Here is a 20,356-nt window from a genome sequence, read left to right as displayed (position 1 = left end):
GCTCTACACGCTGCCGGACCCCTCCTTAGAGCTCTGGCCTGAAAAACTTCTCACTGGCGGGGGACGCAGGGGTGCTGCCAAGACCACCACCCCGAAGGGGAGGCCTACAGGCAAAGGATGGAGCACAGTGGGCAGCAGAAGGGGCCTGAGAGTCCGCGCTCCAGCCCAGAGCCCCCCACAACCCCCCTGCCGTGGGAAGCTGAAGCAAGAGGCGCCCCATGGATGGGTAATGCGGGTACAGCCCAGCCATGACGCAGCCAAGACTCAAACGCCACAGAGCTCCCCGCACCCAGCCAGCACCCAGAGAGCAGCAGCAGGAGGGGGGGGGCCCTGCAGATCCCCTCGAGGAGCGAGACCCCAAGGAGGGGATGGGGGAGGGAAGCCCCAGGACCTGGACTTTCGGGGTGGGGCGAAAGCAGAGTCCCCCCGGGCTGTGAGCGGGGGGAGCGCAGAGGCCTGCCTCGTCCGGGGGTCCCACTGCCCAGCGGTCTCTGGGGCCCGTGGGTTTCTGGAGTTAGAAAATGGGACGTTTACCAGAGGGGTGGCCTCCGTGAAGTCCATCAGGAGATCGCCGGGCTCCAGAGTAAAGGCACCTCCTCGAGGGGGGCTCTGCGAAGGCAGGCAGACACCGGGGTTACAGCGGTGGGCCCCAGAGCACCCCACTCCGCCTCTCCCCTCTCCCCTTTGCGAATCCCCAGATTCCCCGATTTCCCCAGCTATCAGCATCCAAGTGTTTAGGCGCCCACCCCCCGCACCATGCCCCCCATTTTTTTTTTCTGGAAACCTTCCTGGGTAGACATAGGGTTTAGGGTATGGAACTGATGTCTTTGCAAGGGGGATGGACACACATGACAGTGCTGGGGGGACATGAGGAGCTGGGGATGAGCCCAGGAAATGCCACACACATGGAGGGTGCTGGACCCCGCCCTAGACCCCCCCTGCTGTCCCCCTAAAACAGCGAGAAAGCACTTCAGTGTCTTGAGTGCTCTGGAAGGGGCCTACAGGGGTGTGTGTGGGGTTGGGGGGACATCAGTGTGGCTTGGGTAGCTGAAGTGCAAACACTCCATCTGGGGTCCAGACAGCCCAGGTCTCAAGTTTGCGAAAATCATCTGCACAACAAAGAGGCACCAGGCACCCGGGTGACCGTGCCAGGGCCCAGGTTAGGGCGCATGTCCCGCAGGCACTAAGCCCGGGCTCGAGCCTGGCACCACGTGGTTCCCAAGCATGGCTGGCGCAGCCCTGGGGGTCCCTGTGTTTTGCGAGGGTGGTCCTGGTGCCCCGAGCAGCCCAGCCTCCTGGGGCCCTGGAAACTGCACCTGTTCGCAAAACTCATGGGTGGGAACCTCGGGCCTCCAGAATATTACTGGGGGGGGCCTTGTCCCCAAGCAGACAATCTCTGCTGGGGGAGGGGGGCGCCGCTGAGCGCCAGATTCTCTGTGGGGGTGACGTCGGCAGGGCTCAGCTCAGGGCTGACGCCTGGCTCAGGGTCTGTCCCGGCCGTGCTCAGGGAACCACACGTGGTGCCAGGGATCGAACTCAGGTCCAGTGCATACAAGTGCCTGGCCCCTGTGCTACCCCTCCAGCCCCTGGAAATTTGTTCTTGGGGGGTAAAATATTTTTCCTCTCATCCTGGGGTGCCCCAGGTGTAGGGCCATCCACTGACACGGGCCTGAAGGAGTGGCCACAAGAGGGAGCCCTGAGGCCTCAGCCGGTGCCACCAGCCTCCTGGAAGCCACCTTAGCTCTATGGGGTCTGCGGGGCGTGTGTGTGTGTGTGTGTGTGTGTGTGTGTGTGTGTGTGTGTGTGTGTGTGTGTGTGTGTGTGTGCGCATGTACTCATGTGTGTACATATGTATGTGTCTATGTGTATGTTTGCATGAGTGTCTACATGAATATATGTGAGTACATGTACAGGTATGAGTTATGTGGATATGTGAGTCTATGTGTGCATGTTTCTATGTGCCTGCGTTTGTATGAGTGTCTATGTGAGTGTATGTGTGTATGTGGCAGGAAGGAAGGAAGGAAGGAAGGAAGGAAGGAAGGAAGGAAGGAAGGAAGGAAGGAAGGAAGGAAGGAGGGAAGTAAAGAAGGAAGGAAGGAAGGAAGGAAGGAAGGGAGGGAGGGAGGGAAGGAGGGAGGGAGGAAGGAAGGGAGGGAGGGAGGAGGGAAGGCAGGAAGAGAGGAAGGAAGGAGGGAAGGAGGGAAGGCAGGAAGGGAGGCAGGAAGGGAGGGAGGAAGGAGGGAAGGCAGGGAGGGAGGGAGAAAGGAGGGAAGGCAGGAAGGGAGGGAGGAAGGAGGGAAGGCAGGAAGGGAGGGAGGAAGGAGGGAAGGCAGGCAGGCAGGCTAATGTCCAGGCTTTGCCTCTGTCATGGTTCCTGCACATCTCTGGCAATCCCTGGGATTTCAAGGGAACAGTGTATTTCTAACTTTCAAACTTAACACGGAATATTCACTATAATGAACAGACTGGGGAACTATTAAGATTTTAAGTGTGCAAATTCTCCACTGGGGAGGGAAACGTCTCACTTTCCTTTTGAGTGGGGGGAGGGGCTGGGGCCACACCCAGTGGTGTTCAGGGGTTGCAAAGGGTCAAGCGTCTTCACCTCAGTCCTATCTCTTGGCCCCTTCACTTTGTCTTGACAGGGGAGCACTAAGTTGTTTAGGAAAGCTGTCCGAAAATCAAAACTGTCCTCCCAAACCTCTGCCTCTCTGTCCTTCTCTTTGGGTTTTTGGGCCACACCTGGCAGTGCCTACGGGACCAGGCAGTGCCTGGGGTCAAATTCAACCCTTCCGTTCACATATAACATAATGCTTCGGTCCTTGCACCCCCAATTTCTTACTTTTTTTTTTCTAAAGCACAGGACACATGGTATTTTTTTCATCGTCTGGGTCCTGTAAATATCCACCTTTCAGGGACAGATTATATAGCAACACCAACACCAAAAACAACGGCAGGAAGCATGCACTGGAGGTCGCGACTACTCGGCAAGTGCAGCGTTGGTGACGTGACGTGCAGACGCCCCAGCCTGAGTGTGACGCAGCCTCCAGGAGAGCACTTTCTCCTGCAGGCTCTATCCCATACCTTGACCCCTGGGGACAGCTGGCTCTTGCCTTCTGAGTTCTGAGGCGAGCTGAGCGGGCGGCTCTGGGGGGAGGCCAGCGGTGCAGAGACGGGGCTAGTGGCGGCGGCAGCGGTGGTGACGGGCGTGGTGGCGGCGGGTACGCCGACGGCCTCGGCCAGGTCTGGAGGGAGGTCGTCTTCATCACTGCGGTTACTAAAAGCACATGAAGCTCTGCTCATTACAGCAGGAAACAGGCTGTGGAGAGTGGAGGGAGGGGGCGGGAGGGAAGGCCAGGGTGGGGATCTGGGAGCCCCCAAACCGAGGCCTACCGATGTCTTGCTTATTGATGTTTTGTCGAGGGACAACTGGGGCTGAATTTACTGTCATTCGTCACTGTAGCACTGTAGCACTGTCATCCCGTTGCTCATTGATTTGCTCGAGCGGGCACCAGTAACATCTCCATTGTGAGACTTGTTATTACTGTTTTTGGCATATCGAATACGCCACGGGGAGCTTGCCAGGCTCTGCCGTGCAGGCGTGATATTCTTGGAAGCTTGCCGGGCTCTCCGAGAGGGACAGAGGAATCGAACCCAGGTCTTCCATGTGCAAGGCAAACGCCCTACCCATGGGGCTATCGCTCCAGCCCTCTGTCATTTGTCATGGTGCTAAAAATTTTTTTCTATATACTTTTATATGCATACTTATATATACTTTTTAAGAAAAATATATTCTAAATATATATATGTATATATATATATTTGCTTTTTGGGTCACACCTGGTGATGCACAAGGGTTACTTCTGGCTCTGCACTCAGGAATCACCCCTGGCGGTGCTCAGGGGACCATATGGAATGCTGGGAATCGAACCCGGGTCAGCCACATGCAAGGAAAATGCCCTACCCGCTGTACTATTGCTCCAGCCCCTCTAAAAATATTTTTATATATTTTTATTATACACAGAAAAGTTATAATATCATCCATTTGTACATGAAAGCTTCCATGGCATTCAATATATTTTATCATGCTGTGTAGCCACTACCACAATTTATGACTAAATTTTAAAATAATTTCACTGGTCTTTACTCATTGATCACCACTGTATCACTCTCTCCCTTCTTGGCAACATCTCTTCTTTCTGGATGGATCTGACTATTTCCACATTTACATCTTCATCCCAGTTTTCTACTCTCCCCAAATGGCTATACACAGCTTTCTGACCACCTGAATCCACGTAACTTTAAGTTCAACATTCAAGTTCAACAGCTGGTGCTCCATTACCACACATTCAATCTTCCTTGTTAAATTTGCTTTTCCCAGTGATAGCAGAGGCCAAAAAGTTGAGCCACCTTGTCACTCCTTTTTTTTCTCTCACTCTCACATAAACACTGTCCACACTATCTCAATTTTCAATGTATTTTTAATTGAGGTAACACCAGTTTACAGACTGGGGTTACACATTTTGGGGATACAGTGTCCAATCATCCAATATATGTACTCCTCTGCCTTCTTTTACTTACCATAATGTCTTCAAGGGCTGGAGTGATAGCACAGTGGGTATAGTGTTTGCTTTGCATGCAGCCGACCCGGGTTCGATTCCTCCGCCCCTCCTGGAAAGCCCAGCAAGCTACCAAGAGTATTTCACCCGCACAGCAGAGCCTGGCAAGCTACCCATGGTGTATTCGATATGCCAAACAACAATGTCTTCAAGGCCCATCTACATTATTCTTTATGCCAAATTTTCATTCCTTCTCATGGTTGAATAATATTCCATTATATGGAAGACTATATTTTACCCGTTTATCAGTTGATGGCATTGGAATTGTTTACCATCTTTGCCTTTTGGGAACAGTGCTGCCTTGAACATGATTGGACAGATACCATTTTATGTGCCGCTTTCAATTCTTTTGGATGGGAATTCCACCTACAAGTGGGACTGCCCGCCTGTATGTAGTCTTCTATTTAACTTTTTGAGGAATCACCGAGCCAAGGTTATGATTTGAGCTGACATCCTTTAAGAGGTCAACACAAGGCTCAGGAATCCCTCTGCTTGGTGCGAAGGATGTGATGGGAATTTGAGACTCTTTTCATTCCTTTGTGGTTTGAAATCAACAGTTCTGGGGGACTCCAGGGGAAGAGGTGGGCTCATTCGCTGGGCCAGGAGCTCTGATGGAATGGGATAACCCAGGGACAGGAGGTGGGGGAATCACTACCAGGGAGGAATAGGGGTGGATATCTTCTGCTTGTGTCCAGGCCTCAGATTTGTGGAAAGGGAATGTCAAGGCTGAAAGCTCTCCTGACCTGACCTTTCTGGCACAGCACCACCAATCCTCTTAGCACAAACAGTATTTCTCGAGCATAGGGACTTCCTTCCTTCCTTCCTTCCTTCCTTCCTTCCTTCCTTCCTTCCTTCCTTCCTTCCTTCCTTCCTTCCTTCCTTCCTTCCTTCCCTCCCTCCCTCCCTCCCTCCCTCCCTCCCTCCCTCCCTCCCTCCCTCCATCCCTCCCTCTTTTCTTCTCTTTCTTTGTCACACCCAGTGATGCACAGGGGTTACTCCTGGCTCTACACTCAGGAATTACTCCTTGCTGTGCTCGGGGGACCATATGGGATGCTGAGAATTGAACCCGGGTCAGCCGCGTGCAAGGCAAATGCTCTACCCGCTGTACTATCACTCCAGCCCCTAAGACAAGTTTCTTCTCCCCTAATACCAATCACCTCACTGCCTGGCCATGAGGGGCTAAAGCAGGGCTAATCCCCATCTGTGGGTGCTCAAACCCTGTTCACTTCAAGGAAACTTGCTGCCGAGGGAACCTTTGGGCCCTTGAAATATCCCACCTAAAGAGTCCTTGTAGATCAAAGACCATGGGCCATGCCAGATAGTCTATGGCACCCTTGTGATCGATGGTGAATGTCTGGGGCTTTGGGTCACGCCGTCCTGGTCTGCCCTCCGAGGGGCTGGACACTCAGCAATTATTGGCAGCCATACGGATGGCCCAGGCCAGTATGATGGACCCCCAATGAATCTCTAAGTTCCCAGGCTCAGGCGAGAGTTCCCCTGGTTGGCAATATTCTGCACATGTCAAAAACCAGTGCCCGAAAACAATGAAGGGGAGCACAAGAGGAAGGGGGCTGATAGCCTGTGCTGGAAGTTTCCTTTTTCTGGGGTGAGGGTAGAGGAGGCACCATACTTGGTAGTGCTTGGAGGACCCTGTGGTACTGGGGATTGAAACTCAGGCTCCCGCATGCAAAGCATGTACTTCCGCCCTTGGAGACACCTCCCCAGTGCCCCCATGCCTGGAATTTCCTGGGTTGCACCCTGTGTGCCTTTTCCCTCTGCTGCACCCTCTTACTAGACTACACCATGAGCAGGACGATCATAGGCTCACCCAGTGAGTCCTTCTAGGGAACTGGCAATCTTGAAGGTGGTATTGGGGGACTCTCACCCCCCCCAACATACCTTCCATGGAGAATTTCTGGAACCACATGGGCACAAGGGTTGTTTCAGAAATTAGGACCAGGTCAAAGCGTGATGAAAGATCCATGATTGGTGGGAACCAGTGTGGCCCCTTGCAGGGTCCCTTATGATGACCTCTCCATGGCTGTGGCCTTCGGGGAAATTTGTAGCCAAGAGGCCAGGGGGGCGGGTCCCCAAGGGATTTTTAGATGACTCTGTGAAAGAGTCTCAAGAGGAGGATTTTGAATTTAGGAATAATAAGCGTTTGAGTGAAGTCTGACTACATAAGTGGAAAAATTAATAAGACACAATGAATTTGCACCTACACTAATGTGTATATCAGATCAATTTCATATATAATTTTCTCAACAACCCTGGAACATAAGCTCCACTTTCTGAGAAGAAGATAAGATTCAGTAGCTGACTGTTAAGTTAGTTAAGTCACACAGCTAATTAAGTGGAAGAGTAAGGTTAAAGTACTTTTGGTCTCATTAATAAAAAGTATAGCCTTAAGAGGGGTCTTTTGGGGACTGGAGAGATAGTACAAGGGTTAAGGCTCCTCCCTTGCACCATGGTTTGATCCCCACCCGCCACTAGGAATGATCCCTGAGCACCACTGGGTGTGGCCTAACCCCACCTCCCCTCAAAAGAGGGGTCATTTTAGGGGGATGGGATGGTACTGGAATTTTAGAGGTAAGTATGGCAAATCCTATCCACCTAGAGAGGTATTAAACTATACCTCTGGAATTCTGGGGTCTGTTTGTTTTGCAACCCCAGTGGTGCTCAGGACTCACTCCTGGTTCTGCACTCAGGGGTCACTCTTGGCTGTCTCAGTGAACCATAAGGATGCCATGTCTATGGGAGGGATGGACCCAGGTCAACAGCATGCAAGGCAACTGTCCTACCCGCTATACTATGTCTCCAACCACTGAAATTCTATACTATTATAAATTAATGAAAATCAACAAAAAGGGAAAAAAATTCACAACCTTAAAAAGAATATTCATTTTTTGATTTTATATCAAAAATGACGGTTTTGCCTGACAGATGTCGCTGTTGTCCCAAAATTCCAAACGGGATCGGACCACCGTCTCCATCGTGCAAAATTCTACTTCACAGAGCGGGGAGAAAGGACTGCAAAGTTTAAGTTTAAGAAGAGAACTCCCAGAATGATCACCAACTGGGAGCTCTTTGGCACTATTGCGGCAACATGGGAAGATGCCGTCATTGACAACATTGATGGAGGAATATGGTAGACTGGTTCAGCACTTCCATGACTGCTCAAGGAATGCCAAGAGTGGGAAAGCCACAAACAGATGTCTGTCTCCGGAAACTCTCGAGCTCATTCACCAACATGGTTTGGCACGAGGCTCAGGCAACACAACCTAAGGTCCAAGCTCGCAAAGCTGTGCAGAGAAGCAATAAAGGAAGACCTCAAAGAGAGAAGAGCAGCAGTGCTGGCTGATGTGGCAAAGCTGGGAAAAGTATTCGCAATGCTCGCCTATCCTTCACCAACGACAAGACCAAGATGACTGCCCTCCGACGTCCTGATGGATCTATCACATCTTCCAGAAGGGCAATGGAGAAGATTATTCATGACTTCTACTCGGATCTCTTCGACAGCCACGTCTACCTGCCCACATACCAAATACCGAAGCATGGATATGATGTTCCCAATGTCCTCCCTTCTGAAATCCGCCATTTTGTCGGTAATGCATACAGCACCTGGTCCAGACAAGGTCAGACCCAAACACCTTTAGAATCTGCACCAGTACTTGTCAATACACTGGCTCGGCTCCTCACATGCTACCTGTCCAAATGCAAGGTTCCATCCCAGTGGAAAACCAGGAGGACTGTTCTGTTGTACGAGAAGGGAGATATCCACGCATTGGCAACTATTGCCCAATCTACCTGTTGTCCGTCATCTATAAGTTGTTCACTCGAGTCATCCTGAATAGAATAGGCAGAACACTAGATGAAGGACAACCATGCAAGCAAGCTGCATTCTGAAAAGGATTCAGCATGATTGACCATATCCACCAGTGACCAAGCTCATTGAAGTTTTGTGAGAGTTCAAGATGCATTCAAACTCAGTACATCAAGATCCTCTGTGAGCTGTACTATGGATTCACCATCAGGATCTCACCATTCACAAGGAACTGATCATTGACATAAAGAGAGGCAGGGTGATAGCATTTCACTGAAACTCTTTAGTGCCACCCTCAAGAAAGTCATGTGATGACTGGAATGGGAAGGATTGGGTGAGAAGATAGATGGTCAGCAACTACACCACCTCCGCTTCGCTGATGACATCGTCCTAATAACACCAAACCAAGTGGCACAAATGCTGGCCAACTTCAACCATGGGTGTGGAAAGATCGGACTGTAGCTGAATCTCACCAAGACAATGTTCATGAAAAACGAAGTAGTCCCTGACATTCCATTTGCTCTCAATGGAATGAACATCTTCAAATGTAGCAGCTATGTGTACCTGGGTCGAGAACTCAACATGACGAACGATGTGGCACCAGAATTGTGCAAGAGGAAGAGAACAGCGTGGAACGCCTTCAAGAGTGTCAAAGAAGTGGTTAAGAGGATGGAGAACCTCTAGCTCCGGGCACATCTTTTCGACTCCACCGTTCTTCCTGCCTAACATATGCCTCAGAGACCTGGGCCCTATGAAAACAGGATAAGAACCCTATTCAGGTATCCCAAAGAGGAATTGAAAGAGCTCTGCTTGGAATATCACATTTCACTCAAGTGAGAGAAGGAATCCAGAGTTGCGACCTCCATCACCGATCAAGAATCAGGGACACTGTCTGGTTTGCCAAGGCATCGAAAATCAGATGGGCCAGACACGTAATGTGATTTAGAGATGACCACTGGACTAGAGTTGTTACCGACTGGATTCCATGGGATGCCAAAAGACTGAGTGGCTGCCCACCTAAGAGATGGTCAGACTTCTTCATCAAAACCCTGAATGAACAGTTTGAGGCTCTTTGTGTTTCTGGAGCGAGTAGATACCATTGGGCTACACTAGCACGCGACAGGGACGAATGGAGACATTACTGGCACCCGCTAGAGCAAATGGAAGATCAACAGGATGACAAATGATACAAGTTACAAGTGATTGTATATGAAACAGAGGGCTGGAGTGATAGCACAGTGGGTAGGGTGTTTGCCTTGCATGTGGCCAACCCGGGTTCGATTCCTCTGTCCCTCTCGGAGAGCCTGGCAAGCTACCGAGAGTATTACGCCTGAACAGCAGAGGCTGGCAAGCTACCCGTGGCGTATTTGATATGCCAAAAACAGTAACAACAAATCTCACAATGGAGATGTTACTGGTGCCCGCTCAGCAAATTGATGAACAATGGGATGACAGTGATACAGTGATACAGTGATATAAAACAGCACTTTATAAACAAAGCTCACTTTAACATCTGGGAGTAAACTGATTTGCCTAAAACTGAAAAACTCCAAATTGTTTTTAGTTTGCTTTTTTTCTTGGGGGTGGGTGTGGGGGAATGAGATCACACCCAGTGGTGCTAAAGGCTACTCCTGGCTCAGTTCTGGGGGCTACTTCTAGTGGCACACAGGGGACCATAAGTGCCAGGGATTGATCCTGAGCATGCAAAGTATGTGTTCCACACACTGAGTTGTCAGCTTCGAGGTTCAAAAACCTTTTATTTTTCTAGCTCTGGTTTTTGGGTCACACCTAGCAGGCTTATTCCTGGCTCTGCTCTCAGGGATCACTCTTGCTGGGCCCAGGGGACCATATGTGGTGCCACAGATGGAACCTGGGTCAGTTTTATGCAATGTAGGTGCCCGACATGTGTTCTCTCTCTCTAACCTCTACAGTTGAGGCACCAGGGGTTAAGGTCACGACCTCACACTTGTCTGAGGTGTTTACAAAGCCATAGATTGGGGCTGTTTCCTGGGGTTCCCTGACAGCATAGCCCTCAGGATCACCTCTGCACCTGCAGGTGGCACTGGAGGTTGAATTCACGACGCCACATACTTGTCATGCAAGCCCTTTAAGTCACCGAACCATCTTCTGGACCTGAGGTGATTTCCTTGTTAACAATATGCATGCAGGGTCAGAGCACTAGTATAGCGGGTTGGGTGCTGGCCTTGCATGCGGCCAACCCCTGTTCATCCCCGCATCCCGTATGGTGCCCTGTGCACCGCCAAGGCTAATTCCTGAGCACAGAGCTAGGAGTTCAGCCCTGAGCACCGCTGGGTGTGGCCCAAAACAAGAATAAAAAATATCCAATATGGGATGCACAGAGAAATGTCTAGTATTAGCAGATGGGAACGTGGGTTTTAATTTTAGTGGTGTGATTCGAAGGAGTTAGATTCCCTTAAGGCTTTTCTGTCTTGTTAGTATCTTTTTAGACCCTTTGCCCCATGTTTAAATATGTGTATTGCTGGGGGCAAATGAAGCCGTTGCCCATTTCCTAAACGCATCATCTGGCCTCCATATGAACAGTAGTAACACATTTGCCAGCCCTTCCTCTCCATTTGCTCTGCACACAGCGGCCACAATCTTCCCGTGTCCTAGTTTCAGAGAAGACCATAGTGGAGGTTTCTGTTTCTATCTTTAAAATAAGCCATTTGAAAGCTTGTTCAGAGCACTTAAACCTCAGGATCCTCTTGGTGGAGTACCCTACAACCCTAATTCACATAATTCCACCGAGGCACTAGAAACCCTCTCACGGCCCAAAGAAAGGAATGTGTGCACAAGCATCGCTGCATTTCAAAAATAATCATGCGGAGTATTTTTCTTTCCTTTTAGGAGATAGGAAATCTGAGTTCACCTTCATCATGCTCTGTGACTACATGTTTACTGACATTGTTAATTTTGGGGAATGAAAAGATGGACAAAAAAGGGGAGCCCAAGAAGCTCAGGAAGTCTTTTTGGGGCCCACAAGAAACCAGGAAAAGCCACTGGGCTGGGAGATGGTATAATGGTGAGGGTGCAAGCAAAGCATGTGTCGGACCCAGGTTTGATCCTTGGTGCCACATGGTCCCCCAGTCAGCACCAGATCCAGTCCTAGAGGCTCCTGATTAGCACCAGGATGGTGGAGTAATCCCTGCACGGCAGACCTAAGTCACATGGCATCGTCAGGCCCTTGCACTGGAGTGCCAGCCCAGCTGGTCTAGAATTGCTGGGGCAACCCTCAGGTCTCCCGAATCTACCAGGGAGGCCCCATCCTTTCACCCTCTGCAACATCAAAAAGCACTAGGAGGGGCTGGAGCAATAGCACAGCAGGTAGGGCGTTTGTCTTGCACGCGGCCGACCTAGGTTCGATTCCCAGCATCCCATATGGTCCCCTGAGCACCGCCAGGAGTAACTCCTGAGTGAAGAGCCAGGAGTAACCCCTGTGCATCGCCAGGTGTGACCCAAAAAGCAAAAAAAAAAAAAAGCACTAGGAAAATCCCTCTCATTAAGTTTGCTATTGACTGTGAGTGGGGACCATGATGCCATTCTTTGATTTTAAAGCAGAATACTCTGGGGGCAGCCTAAGAAACCCAGAGCTGTGAAATGAGGACTTAGAAAGCATTTCCTTCATAGAGATGTTTGGGTGAGTTGATCAAATTTTCTTTCCTACCAAGTCATGGGTTAGCCATATTTCCAAGATGATTATATAGCCCAAATGGGGGCCAATGACATTTAGAGTTTCAAAATTCCTTTATTTATTGGTTTCTGGGACATACCCAGAGATGCTCAGGGTTACTCCTGGCTCTGCACTCAGCAATTACTCCTGGCAGTGCTTGGGGGACCATATGGGATGCTGGGGATCAAAGCTGGGTCAGCTGCCTGCAAGGCAAGTGCCCTACCTACTATACTATTGCTCTGGCCTGAGTTTTAAAATTTAAAAGGAAAGATTGGTCCTTTGAGTTTTATCTTCACGGGACTAGATTTTTCATGGTTCATTTTGTCTCCTTGAGATCATTAAACTGGTCAATTATTGGAGTCGTACTGTGGCCTTTCTAGGCAACTCGGATGTTACAATTCCCAGAAGTTTCTATAAGGCTAATGAGGGGCATTTCGGTCCCGAAAACAGAACCTGTCCTCCTATCAAAGTGCAAGCGCCCGGCCTGAGATGCTTGATTGAGAATCACCTCCAGTGTGATATCCCCTGTCTTACATGTCGCACTCTGGGCAAGCCATAAATACGACCTTTTCTCAGAAGTGCTCAGGGTCCTGAGAAGAAAGGAAGGGAAGCCACTCGTCCTAGGGGCAGGGCTCTTGTGGCTCTACCCACGTCATCTCATGTCAGCCCTCATAAAACCCCCAAGGTGAGAAGGCACCCATTTAACAGCTGAAGAAAGAGAAGATCAAAGAATTATTTCCCCTGGAGTTTACAGCTACAGATTAGCCAGAGCTCCAACGAAGCCTCGTTAGCACACTTTCCACGGACACACGGATCCCTCTGTGTCTCTCTGACAACTCATACACTAGACATCCCGGGCCACCACCGACACCCCCATGCGGGAGCTGATTGTGAGCACGTCTGATGTCAGTGCGTACCACTAGTGACTCACACTTGGATGTGGCTTAATTAACGCAGATTGCAATGACGGTGTCAACGTGTTAAAAATACTGTTCTAACTGCTGTGTTACCCTTCCAACAGGGTTTACCTGCCTCCTTTGGCCTATAATTATGAGCGACCTTGTCTTCCCCGCTAATAAACTGTGCATCCTCAGACGGGAATGTCCCAGCAATTTGTTCGGTGTGGTGCTTATAACAGCCCTGAGTACCTGGTAGCCTTCAGGGAATGTCTGTCTGGTTGAACAGCACTGGGCAAGCACTGGTGAGTGATTCTGAGACACTTTGGGATACACTCAGTGATTTGTCCTGGCTCTGTTGACAGATCAGGTTACTGTTCACTAAGACACCGCGGAGGCGATTTCTGATGTGGCTCCCCACGGCCCCTCCCTCCCTGTCATTAAGTGATCCCCTCCAGTTCACTGTTGGCTGGCCCTGGTGATTTGCTTTGATAGAACTGAAAAGGGCGAAGAGCCCAGATGTCATTTCTGTGATTAGATTACAAAGGACCCTGGCTTTCTCCTCGCTCATGTTCTCCAGCTCCTCGTGTGCGTGTCCACTGATAAAGAAAGCTGGAGAGAGGCCCACGGGCCTGGAAACGGAGGACAATCTCCTGCCAACTTCTAGCCAGGAACCGAGGCAGTCAGTTCTGCAGCCCTGGAGGAAGTGGATGCTGATACGAACTGCATGAAGGTCAGATGGGACCACAGCCCTGGGCAACATCTTGAATATAGCCCGTGTGAGTCTCTTTTTTTTTTTTTGCTTTTTTTTGGGGGGGGGGTGTGTCACACCCAGCAATGCACAGGGCTCACTCCTGGCTCTGCACTCAGGAATTACCCCTGGTGGTGCTCAGGGGACCATATGGGATGCTGGGAATCGAACCCTGGTCGGCCGCGTGCAAGGTAAACACCCTACCCGATGTACTATCACTCCAGCCCACCCCCGTGTGAGTTTCTGACACATGAAACCAGCGAGGCCCAGCCTGGATTCCCCCAGACTCTGAGTTAAAAACTGTACACCATCCCAAATCACTGAGATTTGCAGTTTGTTCATAGCAGTCAACAAAATACCAATGACTACCGAAACAATTTTTTAGGAAGAAGAATCTAGTACTGTTAGGATTTCGGTTGGAAACCAACTGCTAACTGGGAAATGACTCCGGGCGGGGCAAAGAAACAATGAGTAACAAATATTTCAAACCATTTTTGCTGTCATCAGGAAAACGCGTGTAATACAGAACTCACAAACTGTACTGTCTTGTCAACTTCCTCACTCGAGGAGGCTTGATTTCCGGCTTGTCCACTGCTGGCTGGGCAGTGTCCACATGTACAGGAATGGGACTTCTAGAGACATACCAAAAACACAGAACAACACACACACATACAAAGATTAAGGTCTTATTTTTGGCAAAAAAGGATTTCTTTTTCTATCCGTTTATACCTCCGTATCATTGATAGTCATGACACGTGTTTTTTTTTTTGCTCTCCATTCTATTAAATATAATTTTCAAATACACCACAGAAAATCTTAAGACATAAAAACAAAGTGTACCAAAGAAAATATAGCAGAGTAATTAAATATATTGGGTTGTATATACATTCTTGGGGCCAAAACTATAATAAATAGGTTTTGCTAGTAACTGAGGAGAAACCTCTGGAAAACTTATTCTAGTCATCCGGTAGCTATAGTAACATAGCACCGTATATATATTTTTGAAAAAAAAAATCAGAGTATTTAAATGAAAGACGCAGCATTAGAAGGCCCTGCAAGCTTGCTCCAAAATATTAAATTATTCATAACCAGATAATGAAAAAAATTAAGTTCCTGATCATACTTCCTCAAGAAAATACTCCAGGAAATTAAAAAATACGCCAGTCAAAACAGCGGGCTGCTTTGTACTTCTCATTTGTAAGTCTGTTTTTGGTTACAAAGATTGAATCCAGGGCCTCTTATATGTGAACTATTTGCTCTACCATGAAGCTACATCCTTGTCCACAACAATGTTTTTATTACTATTATTATTGTATTTTGGACTATGTCTGGCAGTGCTCACGGCTTACTCCTGGCTCTGTGCTCAGGAGTCATTCCTGACGGCTTAGGGGACCATATGGGGCACTAGGGGTTGGACCAATCAGCCATGTGCAAGGCAAGAGCCCTCCCCGCTGTACTATCACTCTGGCCCCTCACAACAGTGACTTTAGAGAAAAGTTTTCATGAATTTTGGTAGGAATCACTACTAATTTCATTTAAAAAAAAAAATCACATGTTTGGGGCTCGGCAGAGAACTCCATGGAAAAGCACTCGCCTTGCATGTGTGAGGCCCTGGCTTTGATCCCGGGCACCACATACACCAAAGAAAAACCAGAAATTAGTTATAGGGCCAAAGGACATCATAAGTGATAGAGGTGGGCCAGAGCTGTAGTGCAGTGGCTAGGGCATCTGCCTTACAGGCAGCCCACCTGGGCTCGATGCCCAGCGTTCTCTATGGTCCCCTGAGCCTGACAGGAGTGATTCCTGAGCACTGCTGGGTGTGAACCAAAACCAAAACATTAACACAACAAAACTAAAAAAAAAAAAAAAAAAAACCTGGTAGAAGACCTGAGCAAGGAACTTCTGGCAAATGAATGAACACTTCCAGTCCTCCATTTTCTTCTTCTATTTATTGATCTTTGGTTTGGGGCCCCTTCTCCGGGTGTGTTCGGGGACCATGCCCTACCTTCTGTACGATCACTCCAGCCCCGCCTTTTCTCTTTGACACATAGTCTCATGAGGCCAGAGGTATGTGGCCGAAGCCTACTATGTGTTTAGCGAATAAACTCGTGAAGGAGAAAATACGGAACTGCAGTCAACCTCCTCCGCTTCCTGATTTCCTCACGCCGGGTGGCCAGAGTCAACTGAATGGACGCAGGACGAACTCTTGCGTCTGCCGGAGCATACAAAGCTGCTGAGTGAGGTGGCTGGTCTCGGGAAGGCCTCAGGGAGGAGTTTACTTTCAAGGGGGCACAGCAGGCTGAAGGGGCGGAGCTAAGGAAGGGGCAGGGGGACTGCCCCCAGGGCAAGCAGGAGCCAGGAGCGCAACTTGGCCTAAGTTTACTCTGAAGGTCATGACAGTCGCTAAAGGTTTTAGGCTGGGGGCAGCCTAGCCCGACTTGCTGGCACTCAGAGAGACCCTGAGAGTGATGGGGAGGAGGCTGGCTGAGGGCAGGGGCTGCGTCTCAGTAGGAGCTGTCCTTAGTCACGTGGAGAGAGATGGCGAGGGGTCCCCACTAAGCCAGGACCGGAGTCTCGGAGTCTCGTAGAGGAAGGCAGCGGGAGGTAACAAGAAAGCTAAACTGGTAGGACTTGGCGATCTGTTAGATGAAGGAGGAGGGTGGGAGCAGGCCAAGGACTTCCGGGTCAGCTCCGAACCCTGGGGAGGTCACCATATATTACCTAAGGACTGGAAAGCGGGTGGGGGTGGCGTGGGGTGGGAAGGATGAATTGAGGTTTCGTAAAGCCTAGGAGGCAGGTGTGTCTATGTCTCTGGGGGAGGACTAATTAACACCAAGGACATGAATTAGGAGTTACAAGGTGACAAAGAGAAATGTTTGCTTTATTTTTAGCATCCCGTATAAGAATCATCCCAAGGCAGACCTTCTTGCAGGGCTTGATTCCCGTCTTCACTGCCTCCCATCTCCCCAAAGGAGTGGAAAGGTTAGGAACAGGATCCAGGAGTGTGTGTGTGTGTGTGTGTGTGTGTGTGTGTTTGGGTGGTGCTCAAAGAGTGACTTCTAGGGGTGCTCAGGGCATAGGATCCAGGAGTGTGTGTGTGTGTGTGTGTGTGTGTGTGTGTGTGTGTGTGGTGCTCAAAGAGTGACCTGTAGGGGTTTTCAGAGCACCATGTGGGGCTGGGGTATCATACTGGGGTTGGCCACATACCACACACAAGGCCAGCACCTGAACCCCTATACTATCTCTCTGGTCCCAAGTCTGTGTTTATAACAAGTGATGAATGCAGTTGCCCTGGGCCTCCTTAAGGAACTCCTCCAAGGGAGACCATTAAGGAGCAGCCATGAGTATAAGCATTGCAAACATGGACGAAAAGAAAAGAGCACCTGCTCTGTAATATTAGGAAAGGAAGGTTTTTCCCTCTGGGTTTAGGGTGGTGGTGGTTGGGGAGCTTAAACCAAAAAAAAATGTGTGTTTCCCAAGAACAGTAGAGACAAGTACCAGGAGGATTACTCCACAGCTTAGAAGCTGGCCTCGAATGCTGGGGGGAAAGGCAGCTCAGGTAGAGTAGGGATCACCAAGTAAAGGGTGCTAGGAGGGTCCGCTCGGGATGGGAGATGCAGGCTGAAAGTAGACTACAGACCGAACATGATGGCCACTTAATACCTCTACTGCAAACCACAGCACCCAAAAGGAGAGAGAGAGAGCAAAAGGGAATGCCCTGCCACAGAGGCAGGGTAGGGTGGTGGGAGGGATGCTGGGACCATTGGTGGTGGAAAATGGGTACTGGTAGAGGAATGGGTACTCTATGACTGAAATGCAAGCACAAAAGTTTGTAAGTCTGTAACTGTACCTCACAGTGATTCACTAATAAATTTTTTTTTTAAAAAAGAAATGTTCCAAGTGCAAAAAAAAAAAAAAGAATAATGTGTGTTTCTGGGGCTGGAGCAATAGCATAGCAGGTAGGGCATTTGCCTTGCACACGGCCGACCCGAGTTCAAGTCCCAGCATCCCATATGGTCCCCTGAGCACTGCCAGGAGTAATTCCTGAGTGCAGAGCCAGAAGTAACCCCTGTGTATCGCCCGGTGTGACCCAAAACCCAAAAATTTAAAAAAAAAAAAAAGAAAAGAAAAAAAAGTGTGTTTCTGGTTTTGTCCAGGAGCTTATTCTAAGGACCAAGCTAAAAGGCCAAGGGGAGAAGATGAATTGAGCTGGGACAGTGAGTGGTGAGCCTCCTGTGGCATCCTGTCCATGCTGGGCACCCCGGGGAGATTGGGAAGGGCATTACGCAGGGCAAGGCAAGGACACAGCTACGTGCTTGAGAAGCAAATGGAAGGTCCATTTGCTCAGTCCAGCAGCAGAACAGAAAAGTGAGAACAAGCAGTGGCTTTAAAGAAGTTGTCAAAGCCAGCCTATCTCTTCCAAAGCTCACATGCTCTGTGGTGGTTCCCCCACCCCCACCCCGGCCCCTTCTTATTTCGTTAGCCAGTGCCCTCATAAGTAATGTTTCAAGGAGAACGAGGATGTTGAAGATATAGAATATTGTTTCCCCATTCAAACAAGAAGCAACAGACCTTACATTAGCATCCTGAAGACTGGATTTCTTATTGATATTTATAAACGTCGATTCCTCTTTTCCAACCTGTTAAAGAAAACAGGCAGGTTTGTCAAAACGGAGTGTCTTAGCCTGTAAGAAAATGTTTTCCATTCTCCTGCATTCAAAGGATTAGAGAAATGTGAAGGTGGATCGTCGCAGAGGTAGTTCATCATGTACTCCATCAATTACAAAGTTCCTCTGGTGTTTATATAAATGAGCAAGAAAGTTTCCTTGACTCATTATTCCCCACCCTGGGGATTAACACTTAATCACTGAGGTGCAATCATTCTGGCATTCACTCTTTAACTGAGCACCTGCTATGTGCCAGCTCATGCCTGAATAGAACAGGGTGATGTGGGAAAAGCTAATCCCACAGTCTAATCCCCCACCTCAGATTTCTGATCAAAGATAATCATCGGCACTGAGCTCACAGAGCCCTTGCCATTTATACAAGGAATTCAGAGCCTGTCCTTCCCCATCAGTGTGAAGGCTTGGGAGGAATTACATAAGAGGAATTTGACAGAAGCCTTGTCCTTCTCCCTCTGGCAAGGATCACAGATACTGACGGCGGAGGAAGGGACACCCACTGCACCATGCAGGCCAGCTGGGTGCATGCCAGAGGTCAGAGGGGGACGTGTCCACCCGCAGCCCTCGCACTCATCACGACATAGAACTTGGCCTCCATCCTCTATACACTCCGTGCTCATCTGTCAAGGAGACGGACCCGAGGGCGTCAGCAGCCCGCCTCTCTCGCCTGCCTGGATGAGTCCAGTCTTGCCTTCAGACCCAAGTTTGATCAAAGCTTTGTATTTATTGTAGGGCCACCCCTGGTGGTGCTCAGGGCTTATTTTATTTCTCTGGACTCAGGGATCACTTCTGACAGTGCTCAGAGGCCCATAAGGGTGCTGAGGATCAAATCCAGGTCAGTCTTTTGCAAAGCAAGTGCCTTGCCCACTGTACTATCTGTCCAGCCCCCTCAAATCCTTCAAAAAAAAAAACCCAAGAGCCTGCAATGAATAATATCATGGTCTTTCGACTTCTTCCTTACACCTCACTCTATATTGGTGCCAACCAGAAATGAATATTGGGACCCTAGCCTGTCTGCTTCAGACCCTCCCTCCTTACCTCCCCACAATGAAACAGTCCCTCAAAGCTCTCCAGGGGCTGAAGTGATAGTACAGCAGGGAGGGCACTTGCCTTGCATACAACTGACCCAGGTTTGATTCCCATCACTGCATATGCTCCCCCAAGCCCTGCCAGGAATAATCCTTGAGCACAGGGTCAGAAGTAAGCCCTGAGCACAGAGCCAGAAGTAAGCCTTGAGCACCACTGAGTGTGGCCTCCAATTTTTTAAAAAAAGTGTTGTTGGCGTTTTCCCAAGTTTAGACTCATGTTCTTATGAGCACTATTTCCATAGACAGCAGTGGGAGCCACAACCCCAAAAAGGGCTGTGTGGCTGTGGAGTTGGAAACGAAGGAAATCATATATACATACATGTGTATATATGTATGTGTATACATATACATATACACATGTATATGCCTCTCGGAGAGCCCAGCAAGCTACCGAGAGTATCACGCTTGCATGGCAGAGCCTGGCAAGCTCCCCACTCACAAGCCAAAAACAGTAACAATAACAGGTCTCATTCCCCTGACCCTGAAAAGAGCCTCCAATCGTTGGGAAAGATGAGTAAGGAGAGGCTGCCAAAATCTCAGGGCTGGGATGAATGGAGACGTTACTGGCGCATGCTCGAGTAAATCAATTTACAATGGGATGATACGGTGATGTATATATATGTATATATATATTGTATATATATATTGCTGCAGAACTCCTCAGTATCTCAGAAACAAACACAAATTGTGACTGTCCCAAGGGATTTAGCAGAAGCCCCCAGCAGACAGCTGAAGTGCTGAAGGGCTGAGGCACTGTCTAACATTCTGGGAAACACTGATTCCTTCCCCCCCACCCACCTTCTCCTCCC

At 49.3% G+C, this 20,356-nt stretch overlaps 1 protein-coding gene across 4 annotated transcripts in view; it reads right to left on the bottom strand.

Annotated features, from left to right (window-relative positions):
• EPB41L4B (erythrocyte membrane protein band 4.1 like 4B) overlaps positions 1-20,356 on the bottom strand; it is a 166,923-nt gene that overhangs the window by 19,693 nt on the left and 126,874 nt on the right. For 2 of the 4 annotated variants that reach the window (XM_055135459.1, XM_055135472.1), the window contains exons 19-22: positions 18,350-18,417; positions 14,311-14,409; positions 3,082-3,274; positions 535-609 (exon numbers count right to left, since the gene is read on the bottom strand). In XM_055135459.1, the coding sequence (XP_054991434.1) occupies positions 535-609; positions 3,082-3,274; positions 14,311-14,409; positions 18,350-18,417 (435 nt within the window). The remainder of the gene's footprint in view (positions 1-534; positions 610-3,081; positions 3,275-14,310; positions 14,410-18,349; positions 18,418-20,356) is intronic. The other 2 variants (XM_004600451.2, XM_055135479.1) reach the window with 2 other exon arrangements.

The sequence above is a fragment of the Sorex araneus genome, chromosome 1 (genome assembly GCF_027595985.1).
Source record: "Sorex araneus isolate mSorAra2 chromosome 1, mSorAra2.pri, whole genome shotgun sequence".
NCBI classification, from domain to species: Eukaryota; Metazoa; Chordata; class Mammalia; order Eulipotyphla; family Soricidae; genus Sorex; species Sorex araneus.
This window is presented reverse-complemented; position numbering and strand designations above follow the sequence as displayed.